Raw genomic sequence first — 27,193 nt, 5'->3', positions numbered from 1 at the left:
ATAGTAAACTGTGGCTGTTAAAATTTTCAATTCTCAACTGAAGCATCCTTGTAAAGCCTTGCAGACTTAACACATTCAATTTATATCCATCCGTACTGCCCAGTGTGTTTCATGTTTGGGACTGTCCCCCACTCCCTCCTGGCAGTTAGGCCTTGGGTCTGCCCACCTAGTGCCTGCTCGCTGGGAGGGCAGGTTTTTTAGCAGCACTCAGCAAAGGATCTCCTCATCCCCATGCAGGAACACCAAGCGCACAGCAGAGGTGTGGATGGATGAATACAAGCAGTACTACTATGAAGCCCGGCCATCTGCCATTGGGAAGTCATTTGGAAGGTAAGCTGCCCCCAAACCTCAGTAGGGAGGCTCTGGTAAGCACGTTGCTAGTGTGAGAAATAATTTTTGGATCTTATGTGGGGCTAAGTGTGGGAAACAGAGATGCTCTGAATGGCTGGCTCACCAGGGAGGTTGCAGCTTGAGTGTCTGGTTAACACATTTGCTTCTAATTCACTTTATTTTTTCCCCCAGTAACCCTGCATATATAATTTTTAACAGAAGACTGAAGGGATCTATAATGAAATCAAAAGGCCAGACATTTTAAGTGGATAGATACAAATATTTTCTAACACAGCATGCAGCTGCTCTGGAAATGTAAGCTATGCAGTTACTAGTTTGATCCAAAGTTCCTGCATGGAGGCAGAATCCTGGGGCAAGCACAGCTAGCTGGCATATGGGGCAGGATGCATTTGGTGCACTTGGTGCACTTGGTAAATGGGTGGTTTGCCTGGTTTGTAGGGCAGGAGAGAGCATGGCCAATGGTGAGGCATCTCATTTAGAAACGCAGTCTGGTTGTGACTCTCCAGCACCTGCTGAGCCCACTTCTGTGCAGAATTGTGCTCCTTACAGCACCTTTGCTAAAGCTGTCTCCAGGCCGTGTAGGATTCACTGTTACGGGCTTAACCATTCTTTGTGATCCAGAAATCGGTGATGGACACCAAAACCTGAGATGAGGGGAGAGCTTGCTCTCTGTTCTAACAAACCCCTAGAACTCCCAAATAATCATAAAAAATCCCAGGTGTGGTGTACATATGTGGGTTACATCTGCGGGTTATATCTGCCTGTGAACAAGTGACTATTGTATCAGCTTAAGGACTTGGCAAATATGATTGTATCTCAAATGTGTAGCTACAAGTACAGGTTAATGATGCATCTCTAGCTTATTTGATGACGAGCAGGTTTGGTCTGACCCATACACACTTTTTTGTTGTACATTATGCTTTATTATCATGATGCATTACATATTTTTGTACAAATACCTTCGCCTACATAATTTATCTGTCTTTGTGCTGACTGCAGCAGCTGGGCTGGGGTCAAATAGCAAGTAACCCTGCTGCTTGTGAAGGAAACCAGACTATTGCATATTGGACATGGATATATTGCTAACATGTTTTAGGGCCAAAGCTGGAAGTTATTGTTCACACAGACTTCCTAGTGCCTTTACTGGCAGAATTGGCTGAGTAAGAGCTGGAGCAGAGCTGTAGGATTTGACTTCAGGCAAATTTCCTGACCTGTAATAACAGCCTTGTGAACCTGCAATAAATCTAGATTTTAGAATGCAAATGCCTCTGACATAATCACTGTCAACTGGGCCTAAAATGGACCCTGCTTTCCCACAAATTTGATGTGAATATAGGATCTAAGTACATTCTCCTGAGGCGATACAGTGGCCTCTGTGGGCTGAGGATGGCAAGGAGCATGGAACAGTTGTAAGTCCTTCCCAACAGACAAATGTAGTGGTATAGCTTGAAAAGGAGAGTCCCTAGTGTTACTGCTCAGTAGGACTGCTTGAGGGAGGTCCTCTTTTTTGGCCAGCTAAAGACAAGCAAATCAGCAGTGGGAGGACTGCTGCAGCAGACAGTTACCAGGGTGCTGAGTTAATTTCCCCTTATACGCCTCCCCTTTCCCAAAACTGCCTAAGAACAAATAAGTATGTTCTTTAGGTCTGAAACCCTACGTGAGCCTAGAGCTGCTGCCATGTTCCCTCACCTTTAGCACACACAGATTAACTGTTTGTAGATACCTGAGCACCAACAGTTTCTAGGCCTTTTCAGTAGCTGGTGGTTGTGCAGGTTTCACAGTATGCCTCTACAGGGGCACCCAGAGGCAGAAATGCTTTGATGGTCCTACAGTAGTTTTCCTGCAATGCATTATTTAACACTGTAGGAAGTGGGCCCTGCCATCGTTCTGAGCCAAAGGAAGTGCAAGAATTGCTCTCTGAAGGTGTTAATGTCTTCCTTTTCTATTTCTTGCCACTTGTCTCTCTCATCCTTTTCACCTCAGGTCACTGTTAGTGCTCTGAACCCAGCAACATCCAGGTGGGAGAATGAGTAAGGGGGAAAAGTCATATAGTCTCCCTCAAACCTCCTGGCTGATCTTCATTGTTCCCCTCCCTCCTGTTCACTGCCTTATCCTCAACAATCTGCCTGTGTTTCCAGTGTTGCAGACCGAGTGGAGCAGCGACGCAAACTGAACTGTAAATCCTTCCAGTGGTATCTGGAGAATGTCTACCCTGAGCTCAAGTGAGTCAGTTATCCACTTGTAGAAACCTCTGAAGGATCTGGGAGGTGGGTCACGAGAAGCTGAGCCTTGGAACACTGGGCGAAAGAGAGACTTATGCTTGGAAAATGTTTTCCTTTGTTCCTCCTTTTTTTTTTTTCTGGCTTGTATCATCACAACAGCTCTGCAGAAGGTTTCTTGCTGCTGCCTCTGGGAGCCCTCTGCCCTGCCCCATACAACTGTCCCTCAGAGATGTGCAACAGTCGTGTTTCTGGAGGTGCAGGGTGTAGACAAGTGCCAGAGCACTACATCCCTCCTTGTTAAGGCTTGGTCTCTGCCTATTGAATGTTCTGCCTGGAGGTAGTTGAGCCCAGTAGAGTTGGACAGCCTCAGCCTAGGCTGCCAGAATGCCAGAACCAGCTGTGCCTGTGGCTTCCCCTGCCCCAGGTCAGGATGCAGCAGTGCTGTGGCATTGCTCTGCTGGGTGGTAGCCTGGGCAGGGCAGTGTTGTTAGCACTTGCTAGCTAACACACCCTGGCAGGACATCTTTACATCTCAGTCAAGCAAAGTCTGTAGCTAATATGGGTCGAGGCTAAAACATCCAGCTGTAGTCTGGCCTTTACAGATCTTTCCTGTATTTCTACCAATGAGACAGTGAATATGTGCTAGCACTTGGGGGAAGACTCTGGAAAAGGGGGAGGTAGGAGGAGAATAAATCAGTGTGAATATGGCTTTTTACTGGCAATGGCCTCTTTCAGGAGATACATCACACTGAAATGCTTGTGTGCACCTAAAGCACCTTATGCCTTCTGAAACAAAAGGGTACCAGCCCTCTGGTCAAGTTCTCCATTGACTTATGTCTCCTCCAGGCACTTCCAGTGGATAGCTAGCATGATATTTTTCATCTTCTGTCAAATGAGTTTGAAAAATCCCACACTTTGCAAATATAAAGAAAGGGTTAAACAATCATCCATTGCAAAGACTACATAAGCTACTATGTCCCACAAATTCTGACTAAACAATACAGAATCATAATACCATATAATCTAATGAGTCATAATCAAGAATATTTGGAAGAATTTTTCTTCACAAGCTGAAGGATGTGGTAGTAAAATAAGTACCCACACAGAAGTTTATTAATATTGAATATTAATATATAAATATAATTAATATAAAGGGTGGGTGTCAAGAGGATGGGGCCAGACTTTTCAATGGTGCCCAATGACAGGACCAGGGGCAATGGGCACCAGTTGGAACACAGGAAGTACCACCTGAATATGAGGAAAAACTTCTTCCCTGTGAGGGTGCCAGAGCAGTGGCACAAGCTGCCCAGGGAGGTTGTGGAGTCTCCTTCTCTGGAAATATTCAAAACCCACATGGATGCGTTCCCGTGCCCCCTGCTCTAGGTGTGTCTGCTCAAGCAGGGGATTGGACAGGTGATCTCCAGGGGTCCCTTCCAACCCCCACCATTCTGTGATTCTGTGTGTGAAATAAAGGGGACTATGTTTCAGTAAGGGGCTAGTTACATCCTTCTAAATGCATGTGTGCTTTGGACAATTCTGTGAATGAAGTGCCATGCAGTTGTCGTTTTACTTCAAGGGTTCCTGAAAAGGAGCTGATTCCAGGAATAATTAAACAAGAAGGAAACTGCCTGGAGTCTCGGACGCAGGATACTACAGGGAATATGTTGGCTGGCATGGGAATCTGTAAAGGAACAGTGAGCAATCCACCTGTCACTCAGGTAAGGCAAGCTTCAGTTTGGTGCTTTGCTCCTGCTTCTGCCCTTTTTGTTAGTGGTGGATGAAAAGGCATCTCTGGCCTTGGTGGGTTTGAAGTACCTGATAGAAAACCCTCATCTCATCACCATTATGATCCTAATGGAACCTTTCTTTTCTTTATGCCAAAGGAATGGGTATTCAGTGACCCTCTAATTAGACAGCAGGACAAGTGTCTTTCAATTACCTCCTTCTCTACTGGCTCTCAGATCACACTGGAATCCTGCAATCAAAAAGATGGCAGACAGGTAGGTAGCGGTGCACCTGTTTTTTATCCCTCTATTGCCCCATACCAGTGTTCCTACATGAGTACAGCCTGCAGGGGGAAACCTAGTATGATCAAAGTGTATAGAAGTCCATTCCATCTTCTGTGTCTCCCTCTCTGGTGTGTTTCATTAGGTCAGATGCATGAGATTGCCCGCAACCAAAATGGGGAGCACAGACCATGCTAGTGTGTGGATGTCTGCTCTGCCTGGGCCCTTGGCAGCATGGTTAGCTCCAGCTCAGCAGCACCCTGATCTCAGACCTTGGGTACATTTATGTTCAGCCGGATCAGTGCATGGGTGGAGCACAGCATCAGAGGGGTAGATAAGCAGCAAATGCTTTGAGGTACCCAAGGGAAGGGTGGTACTTATTTAGAAGTGAGCGAACTGTGTTCTTTGTGCTGTCTTTGGACATGCAAACAGACTTAAAAGTGTGTGCAACTCACTTGAGAAATACCAGCTGACATAAAGCACTATATGTTCCACCCAAACTGCTCCCTGAGGAGAAACACACAGCAGCAGTATTCCCAACAAAACGCAGTATTCCCAACAAAACGCAGTATTCCCAACAAAACGCAGCCCTGTGCTGCATAAGCCCAGCTTATGCTGTTTCCAAGATGTGTGTCCCTGACCTGTCAGGACACGTAAGTCATTTTGCCTTACAGCACAAGGTAAGAGAAGGCCTCTGCAATGGCTAGGGTGCCCTCACAGAGATGTGATGTGCCTTTTTATCAGAACTGGGCAAAACACAACAGGTGACAATGCAGCAATGGCAGACAGTGGACTGGCCTTGTTTCATCCCTAGTTCCTGTGCTTGCCTCTACACCATGGCAGAACACATTTTCTGTCATCTAAGGCTATGCTAGCTCTGTGTTTTGACACAGCTCTTGTTTTGATAGCCCAAAGGTAGGAGATGGCTCAGCTTGCTACCAGTCCTCAGCAAGACTTTTTAGTCTTTTGTCAGTACTTTTTAATGCTATATGAATCTCTGAATTCAGTTCTTCTTGAAAGAAAGCACTGAAATCCAGCGTTGCCCATTTATGGAAAGCCTGTGTAGACTTTCCTCTGTAGGGTTGGTGAAAAGTCTTTGAAGAGTTGCCACTGTGAATACACTGGGAAAACTCATAAGTTCAGATCAGCCTTGCAAGGATATCCCAGGTGGGGTGTGCTTGCCTACTCCTTTTTCTTGTTGGTAATCACTCACCCCCTTGCTGTGCAATTAGGTCATGCAGCTTCCCCTTAGGTGCCTTGCAGCATTTTCCTCCCTGGCAGCACAGAGGACTCTAGCAGCTGACAAAATCAGCTGTCTTTCCCCGCCTCCCCTGTCATGGAAGGACAGAGGTCCCCTGAAGGGGAATGAAGTGCAAGCCCTATTAGCCAGAAGCCAGAAGAGAGATTAATCTACACAAACAGGCTCATTCTGCTGCTGGAATGGGATTTATTGAGCCTTGATATGTTGATTATATACAGGCTCATTACATGCACACACACTTGAGGTTGTGAGCTGTTGTTTTCCATTACCTTATGTGAACAAACTGCACTTAAATCAAGGACTTGACTTAGATGATTTGGCCAACTGACTGTAAGCAAGGATTTTGTTTAAGCATTTCAAATAATTAGAGACTGATTTGAATCACAGCTGCCATTCCAAACCACCTTGTGACTGGAGGGATAGGGTGGGGATGAGGTTGGAGAGGTGTGTTTGAATTTTTGGTCTAATTTGGGTTGAAATGCTCTGAAATGTTGGGGGGTTTTTTGGAAGTCCCAAACTCCCATTTCAGATTTCTACTTATAAAGCCAGTTCTAATTGCAATGCTCAAATTTGTTGTGTTCTTGGCGAATCAACATTCAAGTCCCCTCCTTCCATAAACACAAGAGTAATTGTTTTTAATACTAACATAGGATTTTAATTAGCTTGAAGTCAGTCATCTTTGCAAACTATTCCATTCTCTCTCCTCCATTTCTTTTCTAGAGGGGCCACCTGCATCTAATGCAATGTTTTCTGCATACTTTGGGAACTGACTCTTTCTCTGCTGGGTACTAGATCAAGTGGAAAGTGAAACTAACAACTTTTAAGGGGGTCATCTGAGAGTGTATGTCTGGGATGACAAGGCATGTTTCTGGCAACAGAGAGCCAAGGCAGAGAGGGAGTCTTGTTCTTCCTGGGTTGGCAGCTTGCCGAACAGCCTGCCTAAGATGTCACCCAAGCACAGCTACTGATATTTGGAAGGTTGAGTTTCAAGGAGATGGCCACTGCTGTAGCAACTTTGAAGCGTGAAATGAAAGAGCAAAGCTGGAGGGAACAAACCCCCTACAATTGGCCTGCCACCCCATGGGTACTCACAGCCCAAAGTGTGAGTGCTGGGGGGAGAGCGGTGTTTTCAAACTACACATGGGTGTAGCCACTCCTCAGTTCAAGTGGGCTTCTCAGAAAGTCAGAGGGGCTGAGTGGGAATGCAGGAAGGGAAGTTGAGCTACTTCAGGGAGGTGGAGGTGGCAAGTAAGAGCCAGTAGGTGGTCTGAGTGGAAGGGGGTTAGCCTGGGCAATGTGCGTCACACATACAATATCTTAAGACGAGATGGCGGCATGATGAAAGCCCAGCTTTGAATATCTCTGGTGTTACTGTCATCAGAGGTCTGTGGTGGAAGATGTTTGGACTTTTCTGGATCTAGACTTCATGTCTATGTCTGAGTGATGCAAAAGTAAGATTTCTGACAAAAAAAGATGGGGCACATGAAGGCTTCATTTTTTAGCGTCACCAGAGAAGATTTGTGTTGTGGTTAGGCGGCAACTCAGCCCCACACAGCCCCACTCAGCCCCACATGGTATGGAATGAACATCCCATTGGCCAGTTGGGGTCAGCTCTCTTGGCTGTGGCCCCACCCCTCTGGGTCTCTTGGCCACACGGCAGAGCGTGGGAAGCTGGAAAGGTCCCTGACCACCACAGGCACCACAGTGAAGATAATTAACCCCTTCTCAGCCAAAACCAGCACATTCTCCACCCCTTATTCCATACCATTTACACCATGCTCAGGTCCCATACGATGCAATACAACCTCACCAACCACCACCCCTCCCCTTCCCATCCTTTAACATAATACACAGGCATCATTCCCTTAGTTCATGGACCTTCCCTGTAAAATGTCCATTAAAATGTCCATTGAGTTCACCCAGTCCATGACTCTGGGCTCCATCTGCCGTATCAGGCTTTCAGGGTGGGAGAGGTGGTGTGTGCATTGGGTTGCTGCATACTGAGTCAGTCATTGTTCCATCACTGCTGCACTTTGCTGTTTCATCAAAGTTTATCTTCCATGGGTTGGGAGGCTCGTACTCTGGTATCGTTGATACAACACAGAGGTGACACACAATATTATATAGCAGTTTGCATCGTGCCATTCAGTTCATTGGCTGTTTTCACCCAAAATCAAATCCCCTTGAGGTGCACATCGGACTTCTCCATCATACTGCATCACCTACCAATTGCACCCACAAGCAAACGCAATCCCACAAATGGGTTTGCCTTTGCCCAAGGCAGGAAGGACCCAGACTGTGTTGCCTACCATACTTTTTGCGTGCACTACAGGGGCTCCAGCCCCTTCCACAGTATGTAGGATTTCTGACTGGGCAGGGCCAGCTCGCCTGGCAGATCCCCTCCTGTTGACTAACCATGTGGCTTTTGCTAAACGTGTATCCCGGTGCCTGAATGTCCCACCCCCCATTGCTCTCAGTGTAGTTTTTAACAGTCCATTGTACTGTTCCTTTTTCCCAGAGGCTGGTGCGTGACGGGATGTGATACACCCACTCAATGCCATGCTCTTTGGCCCAGGTGTCTATGAGGCTATTTCGGAAATGAGTCCTGTTGTCTGACTCCGTTCTCTCTGGGGTGCCATGTCGCCACAGGACTTGTTTTTCGAGACCCAGGATAGTGTTCCAGGCAGTGGTGTGGGGGACAGGAGATGTTTCCAGCCAGCCAGTCGTTGTTTCTACCATTGTAAGCACATGGTGCTTGCCTTGGCGGGTCTGTGGGAGTGTGATATAGTCAATTTGCCAGGCCTTCCCATATTTATATTTCAGCCATCGTCCCCCATACCACAGAGGCTTTACCCGCTTCGCTTGCTTGATTGCAGCAATGTTTCACATTCCCACATGGATAACCTGTGCAATAGTGTCCATGGTCAAGTCCACCCCTCAATCACAAGCTCACTGTATGTTGCATCTCTCCCTTGATGGCCTGAGGTGTCATGGGCCCACCGAGCTAGAAATAGTTCACCCTTATGCTGCCAGTCCAGATCCACCTCAGCCACTTCAATCTTGGCAGCCTGATCCACCTGCTGGTTGTTTCAATGTTCCTTCAGTGGCCCGACTCTTGGGGGCGTGAGCATCCACATGATGGACTTGCACAACTAGATTCTCTATACAGGCAGCAATATCTTGCCACAGTGCGGCAGCCCGGATGGGTTTGCCTCTGCGCTGCCAGTTCTGCTTCCACTGCTGTAGCCACCCCCACAGGGCATTTGCCACCATCCAGGAGTCTGTATAGAGATAGAGCACTGGCCACTTTTCCCATTCGGCACTGTCTAAGGCCAGTTGGATGGCCTCCAATACAGTTAGCTCTTGGGATCCCCCTGTCACTCCAGCAATGCTGATGGGTTCTGCCCCTATAGAGTTTGATGGCATTAGGGTGCACTGTGCGCCGGTGTCCACTAAAGCTTTATACTCCTGTGGGTCGGACGTGCCAGGCCATCGGATCCACACAGTCCAGTAAGCCCGGTTATCCCTTTCCTCCACCTGGCTGGAGGCAGGGCACCTCTAGTCCTGATCATGGCAGTCACAACTCACTTCCTGTAAATGTGAATCAAGAGTCTCTCTGTTACGCTCAGAAATAAAATCAGCGCTTCTCCTCCTCTGTCTGGGGACCCTTTCCAGCGTGGGACTGGGCACTACAGTGAAGAGAATTAACCCTTTCTCAGTCAAAACCAGCACAGCTGGTTGGATCCTTATGACAGCACCATACATCTCCTAAAGTTGCTTTCTGCTTTCAAACATACTGAAGCTATGCCCATGCTACACAGCTGTTGTGCATTAAGCATGTCCACAGGGCAGATAATTTTTTTGTTATTTTTGAGTGCTAGGAACAGTCCATCTAATAGATATGTAATAATCTAGTGGAGGCTTTACATCATTAAAAGCTGTATCTAGAGTATTACTTCAAAATAAGTCTAGAACTTTGCAAGTAGGAGGATATGAGACAATGGTCAAAATTTAGATGGTTTTTGGTTCTGTGAGACTATTCTCCCTTGGGTTGAATGGAACCAGGAACAAAATCTATTTGGCACCAGGATCCCATTGATTGTTCAAAAGCAACAGCTGGAACTGCTAGCAGAAGACCAGCCAAGATCTGTTCTGCATAATCAGAACTAGATTTCAAACCAGATGGATGTTATCCATACTGTTATTTGGAGAACAGCATTTTTCAGTTGATTGCACAGTGTATAGTTGCCTTTAGCTTTGGTTTTGGCTATCAATGATGGTGGGAGTGGTGTTTTCATTTTTATTATAGTCAGGACAAATAGAAGACAAAATGAGTGTCAGACGCTAAAACAAGAGAATGAAAATGACACTGACACAGTGTTTCCCAACAGAACAAGAGGCATGCTGAGAAATCATACTAAACAACCATATTTCATTAAAATGGGCTGAAGGAATGTGACCCCAGCCTGAAAATGAGGACACTAAGTTTTCTTGTGAGATAAATGGTATTTGAAGTCCTGTGAGCCTTTGGACGTGATTGGGAACTTTTTCCCACCTTGCTTCTCAGTGTATCGTTTTACCCGAAGTGTAGACAAATGCAACTTTACATAGACTATCAGAAAAGAGGAGGAGTGAAAACCTGTCTGGAAGCACCTGATCTTCAATTACCCTGAAAAATTACAGGAGTGTAAACACTTTCTTCTTTTGTATATATTGGGTAGAAGAGGACTAGCTATTTCTGACTTTTCTCTTAGTAATTGCACATGGCGTGCTTCTATCCAGTCACCAGCTTTACAAGAGAGGGGGAAAAATTTTGGTTGACATTGCGGAAGAGGATCAAGACACAATATTTCAAAGAAAATATGGATTCTTATTTTTTCACCTCCACTCCAAACCTGCTGTGACCAGTAAACAGTATTATCTCCATCTGCCCAAGGAAAGGATACCAAGGGAGATTTTCAAGCCAAATTTTTTTCAGACTGTGCAATGCTTATCTTCCAAAAGCTTTCCTTCCAAGTACAGGCCAGTCAGAATGTCTGGATATTGGAAAGGGGAGGACTCCCTGTAATGTTTGGCTGTGTATGCAGGAGGTGTCTGCTCTGTTTGTTTTTCCTAAAGATGGGCATCATCACTGTTATTTAAAAGTTAGCTGCCCAGGCTCCCCTTGTGGTCTGTGAAGAAAGCTGAGCCTTCCCAGAAGGTGCTTGTACCTTGGTCCCCTCCATAGATATGTTACCAGGTGACTAGCTTAGACTAGGTTGCCCAGCTCTGAGGTGGCTGGTGGTGGGAGACAAGCAGTCTATCTCCTGTTTGCACCCATTCCTGCTGCCCACCCTTGTCAAGGGTATGAGATATGATGTGTCCCTACAGAGTTAGGCGTTGAGCTGTCCTTGGTAATCCTGCGGTCTGGCAGTCAGGCAGGGAGGTCTTGTGAAAGGTTCAGGTGAAGTCAGGGGAGTTGCTCTGGTATCTTTCAGAGGGCAGCAAAACACAGTCTCTGACCAGAAAGGGTCATTCTGAAAATACCACTTCCATGTGAGATGAGGAGCCCTGCTTTGGCTTTTACTGTCAGTATGCTTTATAATAGCTCCATGCATGATACTTCCCTACAGCTCAGGTGAGCATTATATTCAACCTTGTTACCTATTCAGTGTTTCTCCTCCCCCTTACCCATCCTTGCCTCACTTTCTGTTGAACACAGGGATCTGGGGTGACTTGAAATGCTGGGCTTTCCAGTGGTGTGATTCATTGAGAGGCTGATTGACTTGGTGTAGTTTTTTAGCAGCAGAAAACATACTCTGGTGAGTGTTTGATGGTGTCCTGCTCTGTCTGTTGCTGTACTCTTCCCTACAGCCATCTCAGCATGGAGAGGTGATGCAGCAGTGGGTCTCTGATCTGGAGGAATAACATGAGTGAGCCTTGCAGTGGTGCTAGTTTTCTCCTGAACGGCTAGGGGGGACCAGAAAAACAGTGTCTCTTGGTAATTGCCCTTGTCCTCCATCTCAAATCACATCACAGCATACTCCTTTACAGGAGGGTCTCTGGTGAGCTATGGGGTGTGTGTGAGAGATGGCTGGTGGGCGTTCTCTAGCACATACACAGGTGAAGGCAAAGGAGGAGGTTGGGAATTAAGGGGTGGAGGGCAAGGAAGAGTTTCCCTTTGCACAGTAGGTGTGCTTTGGAGAAGGTCAAGAGGCGCTTCACTGAGCTGTCTGTGACCCTGGAAAATAGTGGTGGGGAGGCCATTGTGCTCGGATCGCACCAGCTAAGCACAGTGTGCTGCTTTCCAGGGGAGAAGACCTCCTGCTTGCCACTCCATCATTACAGCTGCTGCTTTATGGTATCAACTCTTCCTCAGCTGTTTGCAGGGAGACTTCTGCCATACGAGAGCCAGATGGCTCTGGGACCTGTGTAGGCATTGGGTTGCAGCAGCTGGTGAGGGCGTTGCAGTGCACAGACTGCATTGTGTCTTCCTCTCCATCATTACTATGTTCCTCTGCCCCCTTGCCTATTAAAACTAGCTTCTTCCTGCTGCACAAACCGCTCTCCTTTAGTGGTATCCTGTCAGTCAAGGCTAGCAGTGGTAGCAAAGTGATCTGCCTCTGGTACTTAGTCTTGAAGGAATATGTGGTACAGGAGCAACAGATTACTCTGGGCTTTGCAACTGCCCTGCCCTCCAAGAAATATAACCAGTGCACAGATTTGGAGGACAGCTGCCAGCAGCATGTGAACAAAACTGGGTGTCTTAAACCACACAGCATATGGCAATCTGTTTGCTGGGTCACCCAAGAATTAAAATGTTGGTAGGTTTTGACATTGTCTGGATATTGCACGATTTTTTAATTTGCATATAATTTCTGCAACAGCCTTGAGGTCTATCAGTGCTGTCAAGCTGTTTCTTTTTCTTCATCAGTGTCATGGGTTAACCAAAACATCCCCATAGTATTCCTAAGCTGTTTACTGACTGAGCACCCAGACCCTAATTTTAACTGGGTCATCTGTGTGACTGAAAAGAGTGATGGGAAAATTCCTGAAGCCTGGAGCACTCAATACAATAACCTGCTGATCTCATCTGTGCCCCACTGGAAGGAGTGGCACAGCCTCACCTGGGAGATCCCAAGTCCACAGACCCCTTTCTACTTTTTTCCTCTTCACTATCAGCCACAATGGTCCCAGTTCTTTCCAGCAGGGGTGGAAGGTGCAGCCTTTCCCAGCAGAATTTGCATTTTAAGGTTAGGACATACGTTTTGTTTCCTGGAAAGCAGCATAATCAAAGCAGACCTTCAGGAAAGGGTTGCATGTGGGACCTTGTGGATATGCTCTGAGGGGAGCGGACCCAGAGGACAGCACTGCAGAAAGCAGAGCAATTTCTGAGAAAAACTGAGAAGCTGTCAAATGGACACTTACAAGCTGAAATGTTGGCAGGACAGATAAGATTACAAAGAAGAGGCAGCTGAGAAGGGTGCAGAGCTATGAAGGGCTTTCAGCGTAGTGCTGATGAAAATCTTGAATTTGATGAGAGATGAAGGGACATGGAAGAGAGATAGATATAATCTAGGGAAGCAGCAAGAAATGTAATTTTTGCTTTCTGTGGGTGGATTGCTTTCCATGTTGGAAAAGCCTTCAGTGCTTTGATTTCTGCAGTTTGGAAGGAAACCATAGAAGAGTTTCAGGTTTTGACAGGTAACTGGATGGCTGGAGATGCAAGACCCTGGCAATGGCAGGGAAACTGTGAATATAATATGCTTTTGAAAATGCCACTAGTTGCTGATTTGTGTGTTGTTTGCCTTCTAGATGCTTCCGAATATACTCTATAATTCAGCTAAACTCAAACTCCAGGTATCATTAATACAGGAAACCAGTGCTTTGGAGATGCTGCCGGTACCCAGATTTTCAGTCTCCCCAGTTGTTAGGTTTTACTTGAGGTTTATGCTCAGCCTTTCTCCTCCAGCTTGGAGGCACAGTTCCCTGGTGAAATGGAAGTAACAGCATGTTTCTTCTCTGTCTTCTCACAGAAGTGGAAGATGAAAGGCAGTTTCATTCAACACTTTGTCAGCGGTCTCTGCCTGGAAAACCAGACTGGGGGAGTGGTGACCAACCCTTGCCAAGCAGATCTACCAGGCCAACAGTGGGAGCTACTACAAGCAACATGATGGTAGCACGGAGATCTCCTTGGTTCTTTGTGCATGTGACTTTGGGAACAGAGCGGGATTGGGAAGGGAGGAATGTTTTGTATGTCTGACCCTAAATGTTTTCATTGTGCCCATCTGCAAGCCACCATTTCAGCTGAACACCTGGTGTTTTTGAGCTTTTCAGAGAAGAAGCTGGGGGTGACAGAGGGATGAGGAGAGTTGTTGAAATCTTCCCATCTGTTGTCTTAAGTTCTCCTTTGTAGCTGATGTCTGTGCATAGCTGCACCCAGAGAAGGGGAGGACCCAGCCCAATACTCGGTGTGACTAGAACTGTCTTGCAGCTGTCCCCATCTGTTCCTTTCTCTGCATCCAGAGTCCACGACCTTCAGTGCATCAGCTTAAATGATGCTTATACAAACATTGGTAGCAATTTGTCTTCCCTGGCTTTTCACTCTAACATCGTGCATCATTTATGCATGTGTTTGGCTCAGTGAGGACTGGCGTGAAGAAGAGTCATCGTGATGAGTAGAGGGGCTGGGAAGGAACTAGCAGACTCTGGGGGCAGGTTTGTGACCTCTTTGTGGTGGGCCCATTCCTTCCTCTGCCGGCAGTAGCTGCCCTACGGCCAAATGGGCTGAGGCTGGGAAACGGGGCACAATGCTGACAACAGAAGGGGACAATCTGTTTTAGCAGCATAACCAGGGGACTATTCCCTTTTGAATTCTTGCTTCCAGTTTTTTACAGGTAGAAGGCCAACCCTGCCTCCATGAGTGGTCCAAATCTGCAGGCAGCCCAGCTGGACCTGGGTTCAGGGTACCACACTCCTGTGGAGCTGGTCAGAGACAGGTGCCGACACGTTGGGATGCTGGGGAAGCTGGGACTATTCTCTGGCTGCTCTTCCCGGTGCTACCAGACACTGCCTGCTGCACCCCACACTGAAGGTGATCCACAGAGCTGTGTGGGCAGTGCACACTGACAGTGCTACTGCACTTGGCTCAAGCATGTAGCAGGAGCCCACCTGGTTCCCTGCTGTGAGACGCAGAAGGGGACAGCCCCATAGTCACTGTAGGCTTCCTGCTGCTGTCTTGGCAGGAGCACAGCCCTCTTTCTGGCTCTGCATGGCCCTTGTGAATGCAGCCTGGCATGACAAGCCACCCAAACCCTCTGTCTAGTTGCTTTTCCCCTTTTCTCTCAGAAAGAGGAGATGAAAAGGCCTGTGGCTGCTCCACTTGCAACGCCCAGCTCTCCTCCTGGTGGGCACCTTGGGGAGGTTAGTTGGTGAAGCTGAAACTGCCCTTTGCACAAATGCTGCCACAGTACAGACTTGCCCTGAGAAATCTCTCCTTTGTGTTCTGGAAGTACCAAAGGCAACTGGTGTCTCTAGCTAGCATCTCAGTCCTGCTCCCAGTTACCAGCCAGCTGTAGCTAAGTGTGGGTTTTCAGACCTGCCAGAAGAAGCTTACCTATTCAAATTTAAAAAAAAAAATCCCCACAACATTATCTTTTCCTACTAGATCTGTTAAATTTTCCTCTTGGAGATAGGTTTTGTAAACCAACCCTCCTTTCCAAGGCAGGGGAAACAGATGGTGGGGCCACCTTCAGTAGGCAATTGCTTGCCTGGATCCTTTCTGATCTTGTGTAAAAGAAACAGGATGTTCATTTGGATTATGAACAGCTGGCTGCTTTTGATCATGCTTGTGTCCTTTTTTAATTCTTGCTTTTACCTTGGTGTTAGCCTAAACAGTTGACAAAAGGACAGATACTCTTCTTCATATGTTGCATGTGCTCAAAAGTGCTTGTGTGAGAACTGGACAATTTGTTTTCTGTTCTCAGTTCTTTTGTTTAAACAAATCAGCCAGGTGGCAGGAGCTCTTTTCCTGTTTCCCCCTTCACTTTCACATCAGCTCACTATCTCGACACTTATTAACCAGACGCATGGCCTGTCTGAACTGAAAACTCAGGAGGCAGTTCCCTTTGGTCCCACCCTTACAGCATGATGCAGCCACACTTCTGTGTGGCCAGGGAACAGAAAGAGGGCAGGGCAGGCAGACTCGTCAGCGGGGAGAGATGCCATCCTGCTAGCAATTGCTTTTTTAAACAAGAAAATGCAGGAGACGCTACTTCCAGAACAGTATCATTAGGCAGTTGGAGACAGGAACAGTCAGATTATCACATACCAGGCTTGAAAAGAGTTGATGCAAAGACAGAGGAAAGGCCAATCAGCCTGTACTGAGCATGTAAGCTCTGTACACAATGAAGCGCTGAAGGATTGTGTGTTTTCATCAAAATGCATCCTAAGTGGACCATCTGAGCTTCCCCCATTTCACTCTCCAGCAGCTTAAGAGTTGCAGCTAACAGCATGTTCACTTCTCCACCAGGTACTGCTTCCTTCCTTCTTGTGTGTACAGCTTTCTTGCAGTTCCTTCTTCATAATCGTACTGGGACTAGGACCCAGCTCCTCTACAAACGTTCTCCTGACTGCTGCAGACCACCGGAGCCCTGCTTCTATACAGTCTCCAGGCTTTGGGCCAGCCCTGGTTCAAACGGCTCTTGTCAGCATGCTGGCTACAGCCCTTGACTTCGTGCTTGGCTCCAGTGTTGGAGGTTAGTGATCACTCCCAGAACAGAGGTACCTGGACTAGCTGTGTTGATTTGTGCCTCTCTTCCTACTGCTCACCACCTGGCAGAGTGTGAACTGGTATCCACTGAAGATTGGACACTCTCCTTCTTTGGGTGCCCCGGCCTGGGGGAGAAAAGGGACAAGGTGGGCATATGCTGGATGTCAATAACTTAAAATTGCCCCTGGAGTTAGGGGCTATCAGAACCCTAACTCTACCTGGTTTTGGACATGTTGTCCTGGGGTCACCTCCCCACTGCTTACTCCTCCATCAGCTAAAGCACTGCTCACAGGACCTTCCTGGAGGCCCAGTGCCAGCCTCTCCCCACATCATCTTCTGGAAACCACTGGTTTCCAATGGATTTTGGCAATTGCTGAAAAGGAGGTGCATTACAAAATGCTGCTTTCAAGTGTGGGCAGAGTAAACTTCCCTCAGAATAAATAAAAGTCTTGTCCAAGTAATTATTGGCATACTTTTCATTTCCCTTGCACCAAAGGGAAGGAGGACCGATGTTACATGTGCTTTTTTCCCCAAGGTCCACGCAGTGCCATGTTTTAGAACAGGACTTTGGTGGGGTTTTTGAAAGCAAACTGACTGGCCCCTCAAATTTGACCCAGTGATTTGTTTCTTTAACAGTCAGGACAAGCAGCTGCTTGCCCTTGTTTTCCTGTTTACTTTAAACAGCCCCCTAGACTGTCAAGACAGAGCATTTACATTGGTAATATCCTTCAAGAAAGCTGTTATTGTATCAGATCATCCAATGTAATTTTGTGTGCTGTGAACCAATGGGGGTTTATTTAAGAGGCACTGAAACTACTGTTGTACAGGAATCAATTTCAAAAGGTTTATTTTCCCCACTTAGTTGTAAGTTGCACTTTGCCAGAGGTAATTTATGTGAAGCCCAGATTTGTTTTCCCTTTTCTTGAAGAAAGCATGTGCCAAAATCTGTTTAATGCCTGGAATAAAATCCATTTTGAAACAAGTGTTTCAGCCTGTTCTTATTCCACCTTACTTCCCGCCAGAAAAGATCCTCCATCCTTTTTTGCCTGGTCGCTGCCTGTCTCTTACTGGGCTTGTGTCCCCAGAAAGACATAATGCCAGTTCTTTGCATGGGTTCCTGGGTTGCATTATCTAGAGGGATACTTCAGGAACTGGCAGAGAGATTTGTAGGATACAATGGCATATCAGTTGAAAATGACTGAAGAAGCCCTCCTTAGCTGGCTGGGCAGGAAAGTATCCTTTCTGGCAAAAGTTAAGAGCAGTTAGTGGACTTGCTTTTGTATGCTGAAAGAAATAGCTGGGGTTGGGGGGAATGAATTCTTCCTGTTACTCCCTCCTTGATCTTTTCCTCAGGCTATCAGTGTGCCTATTCTTTATGGAACCTCCCAAAGGTCAAAGGTCTTTCTTCTGCCTCTAACTTGAGGGCAGGGAAGCATCACCACCGACAGATGTCTGCTAGCCTGTGCGTTGCTGAGTCTCAAATACTGTGACTCCCCATGTAGGCTGGTAAGCTTTCCCAATCTTACCTTAAAAAAAAACCAAACACAACAGCCAGAAATGTCAATTTTGAGGCTTTGAGGTTTAAAGTCAGCGCTTAACTGCCTGCTAGTTCACTTGAAGAGGCTTTTTCAGACTAGGATCAGCTGGGTCTGCCTCTACAGAAAGCAGCTGTGGTAGAGCCTCTGTCTAGGAAAGGAGGGTGATGGTGTGCTGGAAGTTAGCTGGTGTGTGGGGAACCAGTGCTTCCCCATGCTGCCTGGTAATGTGTCTAGTGTTGAAGTGCTGTGGGAACTCACTAAAAAGGAAAAGAGTTGGGGCTTTCTCTCTTAGTGCTGCTCTGTAGCAGGACATTGGTAGGGCTGTGTCCCTGGAGTCCTGCCACGCACACCCTGAGTGATGACCACTGTAGTACCCTAGAAACCAGGAGATTCTTAAGCTGTAATGATGGCTGAGAAGGCTCTAATTAGTCCTATCTGGTAAAATGAAGCACTGATCTTCTGAAGACCCAAATGAGGAGGCAGTGGGGGAGAAATGAGTGAGGGATGAGTTCCCCTCTGAGGAGGATAGGTTCAGACATGGATGTGTGGTGATCTGGCACATAAATGAGGTAGAAAAGAGTTCGGAGTAGAAGCAGTTGCATCAAAGGGAACTAGAACCAAGCGTGGGGAAAATTACAGGGGAGTAATTTCTTTGCAGGAGGTTAAAAACATAGAAGCACCACAACCACAGTGATCACACAGTTGGGTCAAATTTGGTAAATGCTGTGTTGCAAAAAGCAAATCAAATATTGTTTGGATTTGGTGTGGGTTTGTTTTTTTTTTAAAAAAAAAACAAAACACTCAAATAGTTCATTTTAGCACCCACAAAGCAGATTATTTTCTTAGAAACAGATGTTCTCCAAGCTGGGTTCAGTAAGAACGTAGGTGCTAGGAGATCTTATTCTTCAGTCTGTTAAAAGGGACTTGTTTAAGACAAAGACCTTATGTGTCTCTTCATTCTCAAGACCCTCTGCTGTTGGGCTGCGGACTGTGTTGAGGGCAATACCTCTGTCCCTTCTCAGCATTTTAGGAGTACATATTAATTGCAGACGTGCTGGAAACCTGATTGCTGCTCTTCCCTTGGGCTAGCATCCTAAAACACTTCTTGCATCCTTTCTCTTTTGGTCTTGTACTGCGTAGCCAACACAGCTGAAGAGCTCCTGTATCCTTCCCTCATAGGGGACCTAAGATTCATTCCTTCATTGTGACTTGTGAGCATTTTAAACAGAAGCAAAGAAGCCCCAGAGAACTGCAAATGTTTAAATTAGATGTTTAGATCTACCCTAAACAAAACTTGTTTTCAGTGTGTTTGTTTTGCTGCTATGGTAGCAAAAAACCAGCAGTGCACTGCCCTGTGAAAATAAACAGGGTGTTTGCAGCATGCTGGGCTTCTGGCTCTGCTTCTCCAGTGGAGAACTCTGTGCCCGTATGTGGACAGGAGGCACTGCACCTCCACCACTCTCCCAGCTTGGGTGCAAGGAAGCAGGGCTGTCATCCACATTTCTAGGGCTTCGTTTCTCTAAGGTGTTTTGCAAACACCTGTCATAGAGTCCAGAGCTGCATAAAAAGTGTTTCTGGGCTGCAGCGTGTTGCAGAGGTGCTGCCAGGCAATGGGAGGCTGGGTACAGGAGGGAACTGAACAACCTTTTGCTTTGCTGACTGGTCTGCACTTGCTTGAGAAATGCTGCTTAAATCTCACCTGTGACTGACCAGTGGTTAAAACCAGGCCAGAACAAGGTAGTATTTCTGAGCTGGAAATGACAGTGACCTGCCTGTTTTTAAGTCAGGGACATCCCATCTGAATGGATATAGTGACTTCTGCTTGGCATATCAATGAAACTTGTGCTTTACAAATCTGAGTCATTAAAATAAATCCAGCTTCAATTTTACTGCATGGTGCAAAAAGGAGAATAAAAGAAAAGATAACAAAATAATCGCCTTGGGACAAAATTGTGTTTTAATGTGATTTTGGCGGAAACCAGCTTCTCTGGTTTTGATTTCCATGGAAACTAGTACAGCGACACTGCTTACCACTGCCTGCAGTGGAGCTGAGCTTGGCAGTAGCAACGGTAGCGGTGCCTGGGTGATGAGCCGGCCAGTGCCTCGGGGAATGCTCAAATTAATGAACATGGACTGAACAAAATGCAGTCACTGACCCAAAAAGCCACCCATGGGTCCCTCTGCACCTCCTGATCTGTCTCAACTTCCTTTTCCCAAGAGCTCTTCTCCCTGAATTTTGTGGTCAGAACCCAGGCCTGCTTTGCCTTCTTCCCGTCTCAGTCTCAACTGATACGTGGATCTCGGTATCGCTTCCTCTGCAGCAGCCTGAGCTCCCTGTAAGCGTGGTGACTGCTGACTCCTGGGGTGGTTGTGAGCTCTCACAGGCTTTACACCAGCTCTCGAGATCCCTCTTCACCTCACACCCTGGCATGTCATGTCACTGCCCTGTGGGGTTGCCATGGGGTCTCCTGGTTGTTATTTAGTTTTAACCTGTGGATATGCTGCTGTCTGCTGTTGGCTTCCCTTCAGCATCTGGGTGATCAGAACTGCCCCTGCAGTATAGCTGTATTTTGGAAGTGACCACAAGGGTTTCAAAGATGTGGGGAAGCTACATACAAAGTAAAGAAGACAGCTAATTTGAAGAGGTGACATATTTTTGTATTTTACCAGTTTCTGTGAATTTCTTTACCCACCAGAACACCTTGTTCCCCAGTCCTCCCAACATACAATCAGGGCAAACCAGAAATCTTGTTAATGCTGGTATATTTTGAAGGCAATGGTTCAATTTTGCCCTTGCTAAAAAAAAGCAGTGTTGTTACCAGTGCTCTGGCAAGCAGAAAAGCAGTGGAAGGGGAAGTGCTGAAATAGGTATGAAGGCATTCAAATGTGGTCATGGTTTCCAGAGTAAAAAAATTTGGAAGATGGCTGATGAGCGCCTTTGAGCCCGATCAGCAGCAGAGCAACAGCGTAAAGAAGAAAGGGGTGTGAAAGGAGTAGGAGTCTTCCTGTGATGGCTTGGGGTGTTTCTAGGACAAGAAGACCGTGGGTCAGGCTCTGAGGACAATGAGGACCTGTTGCTTGTTTCTAATCCTTGCTGCTTGCAGCTCTTCTGCAAGCTGTCCCCCTTATGTTTCAGGGGACAGCTTGGTTTGTGCCAGGTAGCTGGCGGGACTTGGAAGAACAATGCTCAGGCTGTGACTTTCATGCCTGGCTCCCACCAGAGGGACATTACACAGCCAGCAGTAGGGCTGCACTGGCATGAGTGGGACGCCAGGGTGAGCTGAGGCTGATGTCCCAGCCCAGCTGTTGGATCCAGTTGCACCCCCACTTGCTTCTCTCCTTGAGTCTTTTTGAATCATATCTCCTGAGTCTTGTTTCTCAGGAGCTCAGTGAGGATCAGACAGTCCAAGGCTAGGCCTGAACTAGAAGATCTTTTCCTTCCCTTATCCCAGTGATTCCTTCCCTTTTAAAATAAACACAAGAGCCACCAGTGCTACAGCTGGAAATTCAGTTGAGAACACATAATGGGGACAGTTAATTCTGCAGTTTTCCTCATCTTACCAAGGGACAGAGCAAAAAGGATGTGTTCTTCTGTCAGCTGTGATCATCAGTGACTGCAAACCAGTCACATCACCTCCCAGTACTTCGTTCCCTTCTCCGAACTGGGAATGGTCCCATCTGTGTGTCACATCAAGTGAGATCCACTTCAGCCACCTTAGAAAAGCACTTTCTCAATGGCAAAGAGGAACCATTTTTGTTGGTGGTGTTTCCTAATTATCTTCTCCTGCAAGTTGTTTAATTCTTTGTTGAGTTTTTTCTTTGCTCAGTCAGTCTCTGAGCCTGCTGCGTTTGCAGTGCAGTGTAAGAAAAGCAAGCCCTGAGGCACCAGGCTCTGTGGGTAGCCACAGAGCAGCCAGTGCTGCTGGAGCTCGGGGTGGGCTGCAAAGCTGCCTGAGCCACCATGCTGGGGCAGTTTCCCTGTGCTGATCCCCTTGCTCTGCTGACTATAGCAGTGATGACCCTGCAGCTGGTGGGAGCACCTACACGTCCTACCTTGCCTTCCCAGCCAGGCAGGAAAACAAGGGTGGAATTCTTGCTTTATTTAGTCTCTGTGTGTTTTGCCATCATCTTCACTTGCATCTGATGGTTTAAGACCTTTCTGGTCTTAAAACAGATTTTATGGGTGAGGAGTTGGAACAGAGAAGCTTTGTTTTTTTTTTTTAAGCAGAAATTGATGGTGGGCTTTCTCCTCACTGCTCCAGTTTTCCTCCTCTTTTTGCAGGGTTTTGTGTGCTGTTATTAATTAGAGTCAGATTTGGGAAAGAGAAAGGCTTGTTGGATTTGGGAAACAGACTCAGTCTAAATCATTGTTCCCACTTGGATTAAATTTCTGATTGTGCATTTTAATACTGTTGGCTTTAAGAAATGCCCCAGCTGTTGTGAGAGTATGGCTTAGTCAGCAGCCACTGGCTTCGTGGCAGAAGCAGCAGTAGAGAGCTGGCCCAAGACAGGTGAGACTGAGGGCTAAGAGGGAGCTCAGTGGTTATCCTGCTGGGTTTGTCTTCACCAACAAATGCAGGCAAACCAGTAATGTAATATTTAAATCTTGAAATGACTGCAAGGAAGGAGAGAAATAGAGGTAATGCTTGTAGTGGGTCTGCCTTCTGTACTGGCACTGCTCAGGAAACCCTCTGTACCGTTCCTCCCTTGGTGGCCAGCATCACCTCTCTTCCCCTTTGAAACACCCTACCTTCCTCAGGTTGTTCAGCTGCATTACTGCTGAATACACTGATATTTCTCCCCATTAAAATCAGCTTAATGACAGCTGCTATGTAGATGAAGGCTTGACTATGTGGGCTTTATAATATCTGGACTGCTTCTGCTGCTAAACACACTGCAGGACAGGAAGCACGTAAATGGTGTTTCAGCAACTTGGGCATGGAGGGACCTCTCTGAGGAAGAAGTCATTGTTTTCTAGGTAATTTCTCAGATTTTTTGAGGAAAAGTAGCAAATTGTAGCAGTGACTTGATTCCAAATTGCTGGATTGGCTCAGTCTGATGTGTTAGGCTTGCAGAGTGCTTTGTCCCTTTTGATCAGCCCTGAATAGTTTTAAACCATTCCCTAGACCAGGCTTACTGTCACAGGCTAGCACAGTGCAGCCTGACTGTGGGCTGAGATACTCAGCTGCCCCAGGAGAGATCGGTCCCTCGCTCAATTAATTGCTCTTACCTCCTGCCATATCTATGATTTTAATGGAAGCCGTCACCTCCAAGAGTTTTGTTTAGTCTAAATCACTCAGCCTATGAGAGCTGATGATGCTGCAGCTGTAAATATCTGTTGATTAAAATAAGCATTAAAAATGTGTCAGATGTAGCTAAGGCTAAAATCATACCAAAGGGTCTTATGCCTGGGGTTAAATTATGGACTGCGAATATTCAGGCTGGTTCTTTCATGGCTCCTCTCAAGGCTTCAGTGCTGCACGTTTAATCTTTTGTATTTTTAACTCTCCTAAATGCTATAGTGTGAGATTTGTTGTGTGTTTTGTTGTTTTTTTTTAACTAGCTGCTATGCATTATGATGCTGTTGACAAGGACAACCAAATAATGTCAAAGTCCTAATCATCCCAAGCTGAAGTGTCACCTCTGCTTTCTGTCTGAGCAGATGAAAGCAATGTTCAGAAAGACCCAGTCAATACTGGAGCATTTTTCAAGGCAACCAGCTGCTCCAAGCTGATTGGACACGAGAGGGTAATTTTTCACAGTGAGGACAGTCACCACTGGAATAATCTCCCCAGGGAAGTGGTTGACTCGGCTACGTTGGACACCTTCAAGAGCTGTCTGGACAGGGTGCTGGGCCATCTTGTCTAGACTGTGCTGTTCCTAGTAAGGTTGGACTAGATGATCCCTGAGGTCCTTTCCAACCTGGGATTCTGTGGTTCTCTCTAAGCAATCTAAATGCTAAACAGATCTTTAAAATGATTACCATATCTAAGATGAGAAGCTATTTTCCCTTGCAAACACCTGATGCTCATTAACAATATTTAATGTGTCACACGTCACCTCTGTTTAAACTTTTTTGGCAGGAGTTTGTCCGGTGTTTGCAAGTGGTGAGCCTATGCTGAAGAGCTCGGGGAAGCCTCTTGAGCACAAATCCTTTGCCCTGAGAGAGAAGGGGTCTGGATTTCTGTGCAACTCTTCCCTTTTCCACCCCTCCCAGCTTCATTTTGATCTTACGAAAAATAAATAATGTTAGTGAATTACACCAACCTTGCACCAGCCTAAGCAGGGTCCCCAAATTGGACGTGAGTTTAGCACTGAGTTTGTGAGGGGCAGGGTAGAAAAGTTGGCTTTGACCTGTCTTTGCAGCTTTTCTTTCCCAGGTCAGAAGACGACACAGCTGGGTCATTGGTGGCTGCTTGCAACATCCAAGAGCCCTTGTCAGGACCAGCAGCTGCCACCACAGACGTAGTAGCCCCTTTGCCCAGGAAAATCTTTAGGACAAACTGAACTATGAATCCCACAGGGCTGCCACAGGGCTGTTACAGAGGCTTTCTGTCAGCAAGAGGAGCCTCCTGCTAAGGGAAACCCATTGAAGGGGTCTGCTTGCTGCACCTCATATGGCTATCAGGAATGACTGCCACCCTTTTACCAATGCAATATATTAATGAACAGACCCTCTGGGAAATTGGAGTTGCCCAAGGTGGAGCCGTTCTTAGCTCTGCCTGCTGAAGGTGCTCTACTTTATTCCTTGCATGATAAGAATGAGAGGAAATGGCCTCAAGCTGCGTCAGGGGAGATTTAGATTGGCTATTAGGAAAAATTTCTTTACCGAAAGAGTAGTCAGGCCCTGGCACAGGCTGCCCAGGGAGGTGGTGGAGTCACCATCCCTGGAGGTGTTCAAAAAAACTTGTAGACGTAGCACTTCGGGACATGGTTTAGGAGGCATGGTGGTGTTGTGGTGATGGTGGGACTTGATGATCTTAGAGGGCTTTTCCAATCTTAATGATTCTATGATTTTATGATTCTATAATAAAGCTTAATTTGGACAAAGGATGTATGATGCTAGCCCAGTGGTTTAGGAGATTTCCGTCTCTGGAGCAAGGCCTGGAGCCTGAGATTGCTCCACGAGTTACTGTGCATTTTTATTCTGTAGCTCTTTTTTTCTGTAGGAAAAAAAACCCATAAGAACAGGGCAATTACATGGTGCTACTCTCCCAAAATGGATTAGCATCCTGAGCCAGGGCTCACATCCTTGCATTTAACAACCATTGACAGATTTCTCTTTATGGGGCTTGTTTAAGTAAGTAGGAAGAGGTGTGTGTTTCAATTCTTAGAAAATCTTCTGCATTAACTAGTTAGCACCACTTATTGCTCTTGTTAGGGTGGGTGTCAGCATTTGATGGCAAGTAGGGCAAAAGATATCAGTTAGGTCAATGCATGTGTGAGGGAGGGAAAGGGGGAATTGGTCTGAGGTGCTGAGCGTGAAGCTAGCTCAGCTGGTATTGGGCTGGGACCTGCATTTTACTGTTATATTATGCCAGGAGCTAGAAGGGAGCCTGGGTAAGCCACACAGGTAGTTTTTTTCAATCTGAATTACATGTCAAACACTTTTGAGGCTGAACCTCCATTCTCCCTGCAACTATATTTAAGTAGCATCTAACTTTTAATGACAGCATGCCTGGAGGTAGTAACAAATTTTCTACAGAAACAGGTTAAACTGAGAACGCAGGTTTATGGAGCTTAAAAAGTTTTATTTGAGGTGTCTTGCAGGGCAGTGGGTTGTTGATAAAAACTCTGCTGGCTACTGTTCCCCCACAGGAGGAATCTGGATTTCCAAATGACATGGATACACTTCCCATAGTTTGGGAGGATTGGGACTGAGGAGCGAGACAGACAGAAGACAGCTGCTTAGGTTATGCAATATGCTAACAAGATGATAAGGCCATTAATTATAAGATGGATGGAGGCATCTATTTTTCCTTGGGATTTTCAGAAGGGAAGTATTTCCTGGAGCTATGGTTGACTTCATTTGGGTGCTTGTCTGCCAAGAAAAGGAGCAACACAGGTTCATGGTTAATATAGCTCCTGCTTTGCTTATTTCAGACAGACTTTGAGTCCTCTGCAATATCCCAGGTGAGTGTCCTCATTAAGAGCAACTGCTTTGTTGGTATGTCTCTCCCTTAAGCTTTCTAGGTGAAGTTGTTTCATTTTGTATGAATAATGAATGCTTTTAGTTGGAGATGATAGAGGGTGCGCTGAGTGATTACTGAACAACTGTGTTGTAAACACATAAATAACACATGCAATTTTAGAGGCATTAAATGATTCATTCTTGGTTAAGAGTAAGGATATATCATTACCACAGTACGAAAGATTGGTAAACTTCATTTAGAGTTGCAGGTGTCCAGAATGATAACTATGTTTGATCAAAGACTAACCTGGACAGGAAAACATGCAGAAAATTGCTAGCATGAGGAAGAGACAAAGCAATTTCTTGTATGAGAAGAAATAACCAATCACAAATAATTAATTTAGCAAATTTGTGATAGGGAGTAACTGGTTTTCCTGGAAGATGAGGGGACAGGTACTTGGAGAAAGAAGATAAAAAGATGCTACTAGTACAAAGGGGATAGAAATTCAAATTAAATTCACTTGGCTCAGAATCTAGAAGGATACTAATGAACTGTGTTCTGGAGCAGCATTACAAGCCAGGCAAGGAAAGCTGCATTGGTTTGGTGCTGGCTAAACTTCTGGAGATGATGGGGTTACAGAAGAAACAATTCTGGATTTGAGAAAAGCACTCATTCAAAGAGAAGACTTGAATACTGACTCTGCTTGTTACACTCTGGTTACGTCTTGGTGCTTCTGCTATGTTCTAGTGTTACAGTGGAATAGATGTACAAGCTAAGAATTCCCTCAGATATCAAGTTCATGTACTGAGAGAGGAAAGGTTTCTTCCCTCCCCCCTTCCCTTCCTGCTCAGAACCTGAGAGTAGGCGTAGCTAAAAATGAAATGTGGAACAAGGTTTATTTCTGGTTCTATTAGTGTTGACTTTCCTCTTCCC

The 27,193-nt window shown here is 46.2% G+C and overlaps 1 protein-coding gene across 3 annotated transcripts in view; it reads left to right on the top strand.

The window, feature by feature from the left end:
- The window catches only part of GALNT16 (polypeptide N-acetylgalactosaminyltransferase 16), a 74,913-nt gene extending 57,340 nt beyond the window's left edge, over positions 1–17,573 (top strand). For 2 of the 3 annotated variants that reach the window (XM_075103103.1, XM_075103102.1), the window contains 5 exons: positions 238–330; positions 2,490–2,573; positions 4,150–4,291; positions 4,457–4,573; positions 13,856–17,573. In XM_075103103.1, the coding sequence (XP_074959204.1) occupies positions 238–330; positions 2,490–2,573; positions 4,150–4,291; positions 4,457–4,573; positions 13,856–13,993 (574 nt within the window). In that variant the 3' untranslated portion in view covers positions 13,994–17,573. The remainder of the gene's footprint in view (positions 1–237; positions 331–2,489; positions 2,574–4,149; positions 4,292–4,456; positions 4,574–13,855) is intronic. The other variant, XM_075103104.1, reaches the window with a different exon arrangement.
- Positions 17,574–27,193: the final 9,620 nt, after the last annotated feature.

The sequence above is a fragment of the Phalacrocorax aristotelis genome, chromosome 9 (genome assembly GCF_949628215.1).
Source record: "Phalacrocorax aristotelis chromosome 9, bGulAri2.1, whole genome shotgun sequence".
Lineage (NCBI taxonomy): Eukaryota > Metazoa > Chordata > Aves > Suliformes > Phalacrocoracidae > Phalacrocorax > Phalacrocorax aristotelis.
Note: the sequence above shows the minus strand (reverse complement) of the source record. Positions and strands in the feature narration are given on the sequence as shown.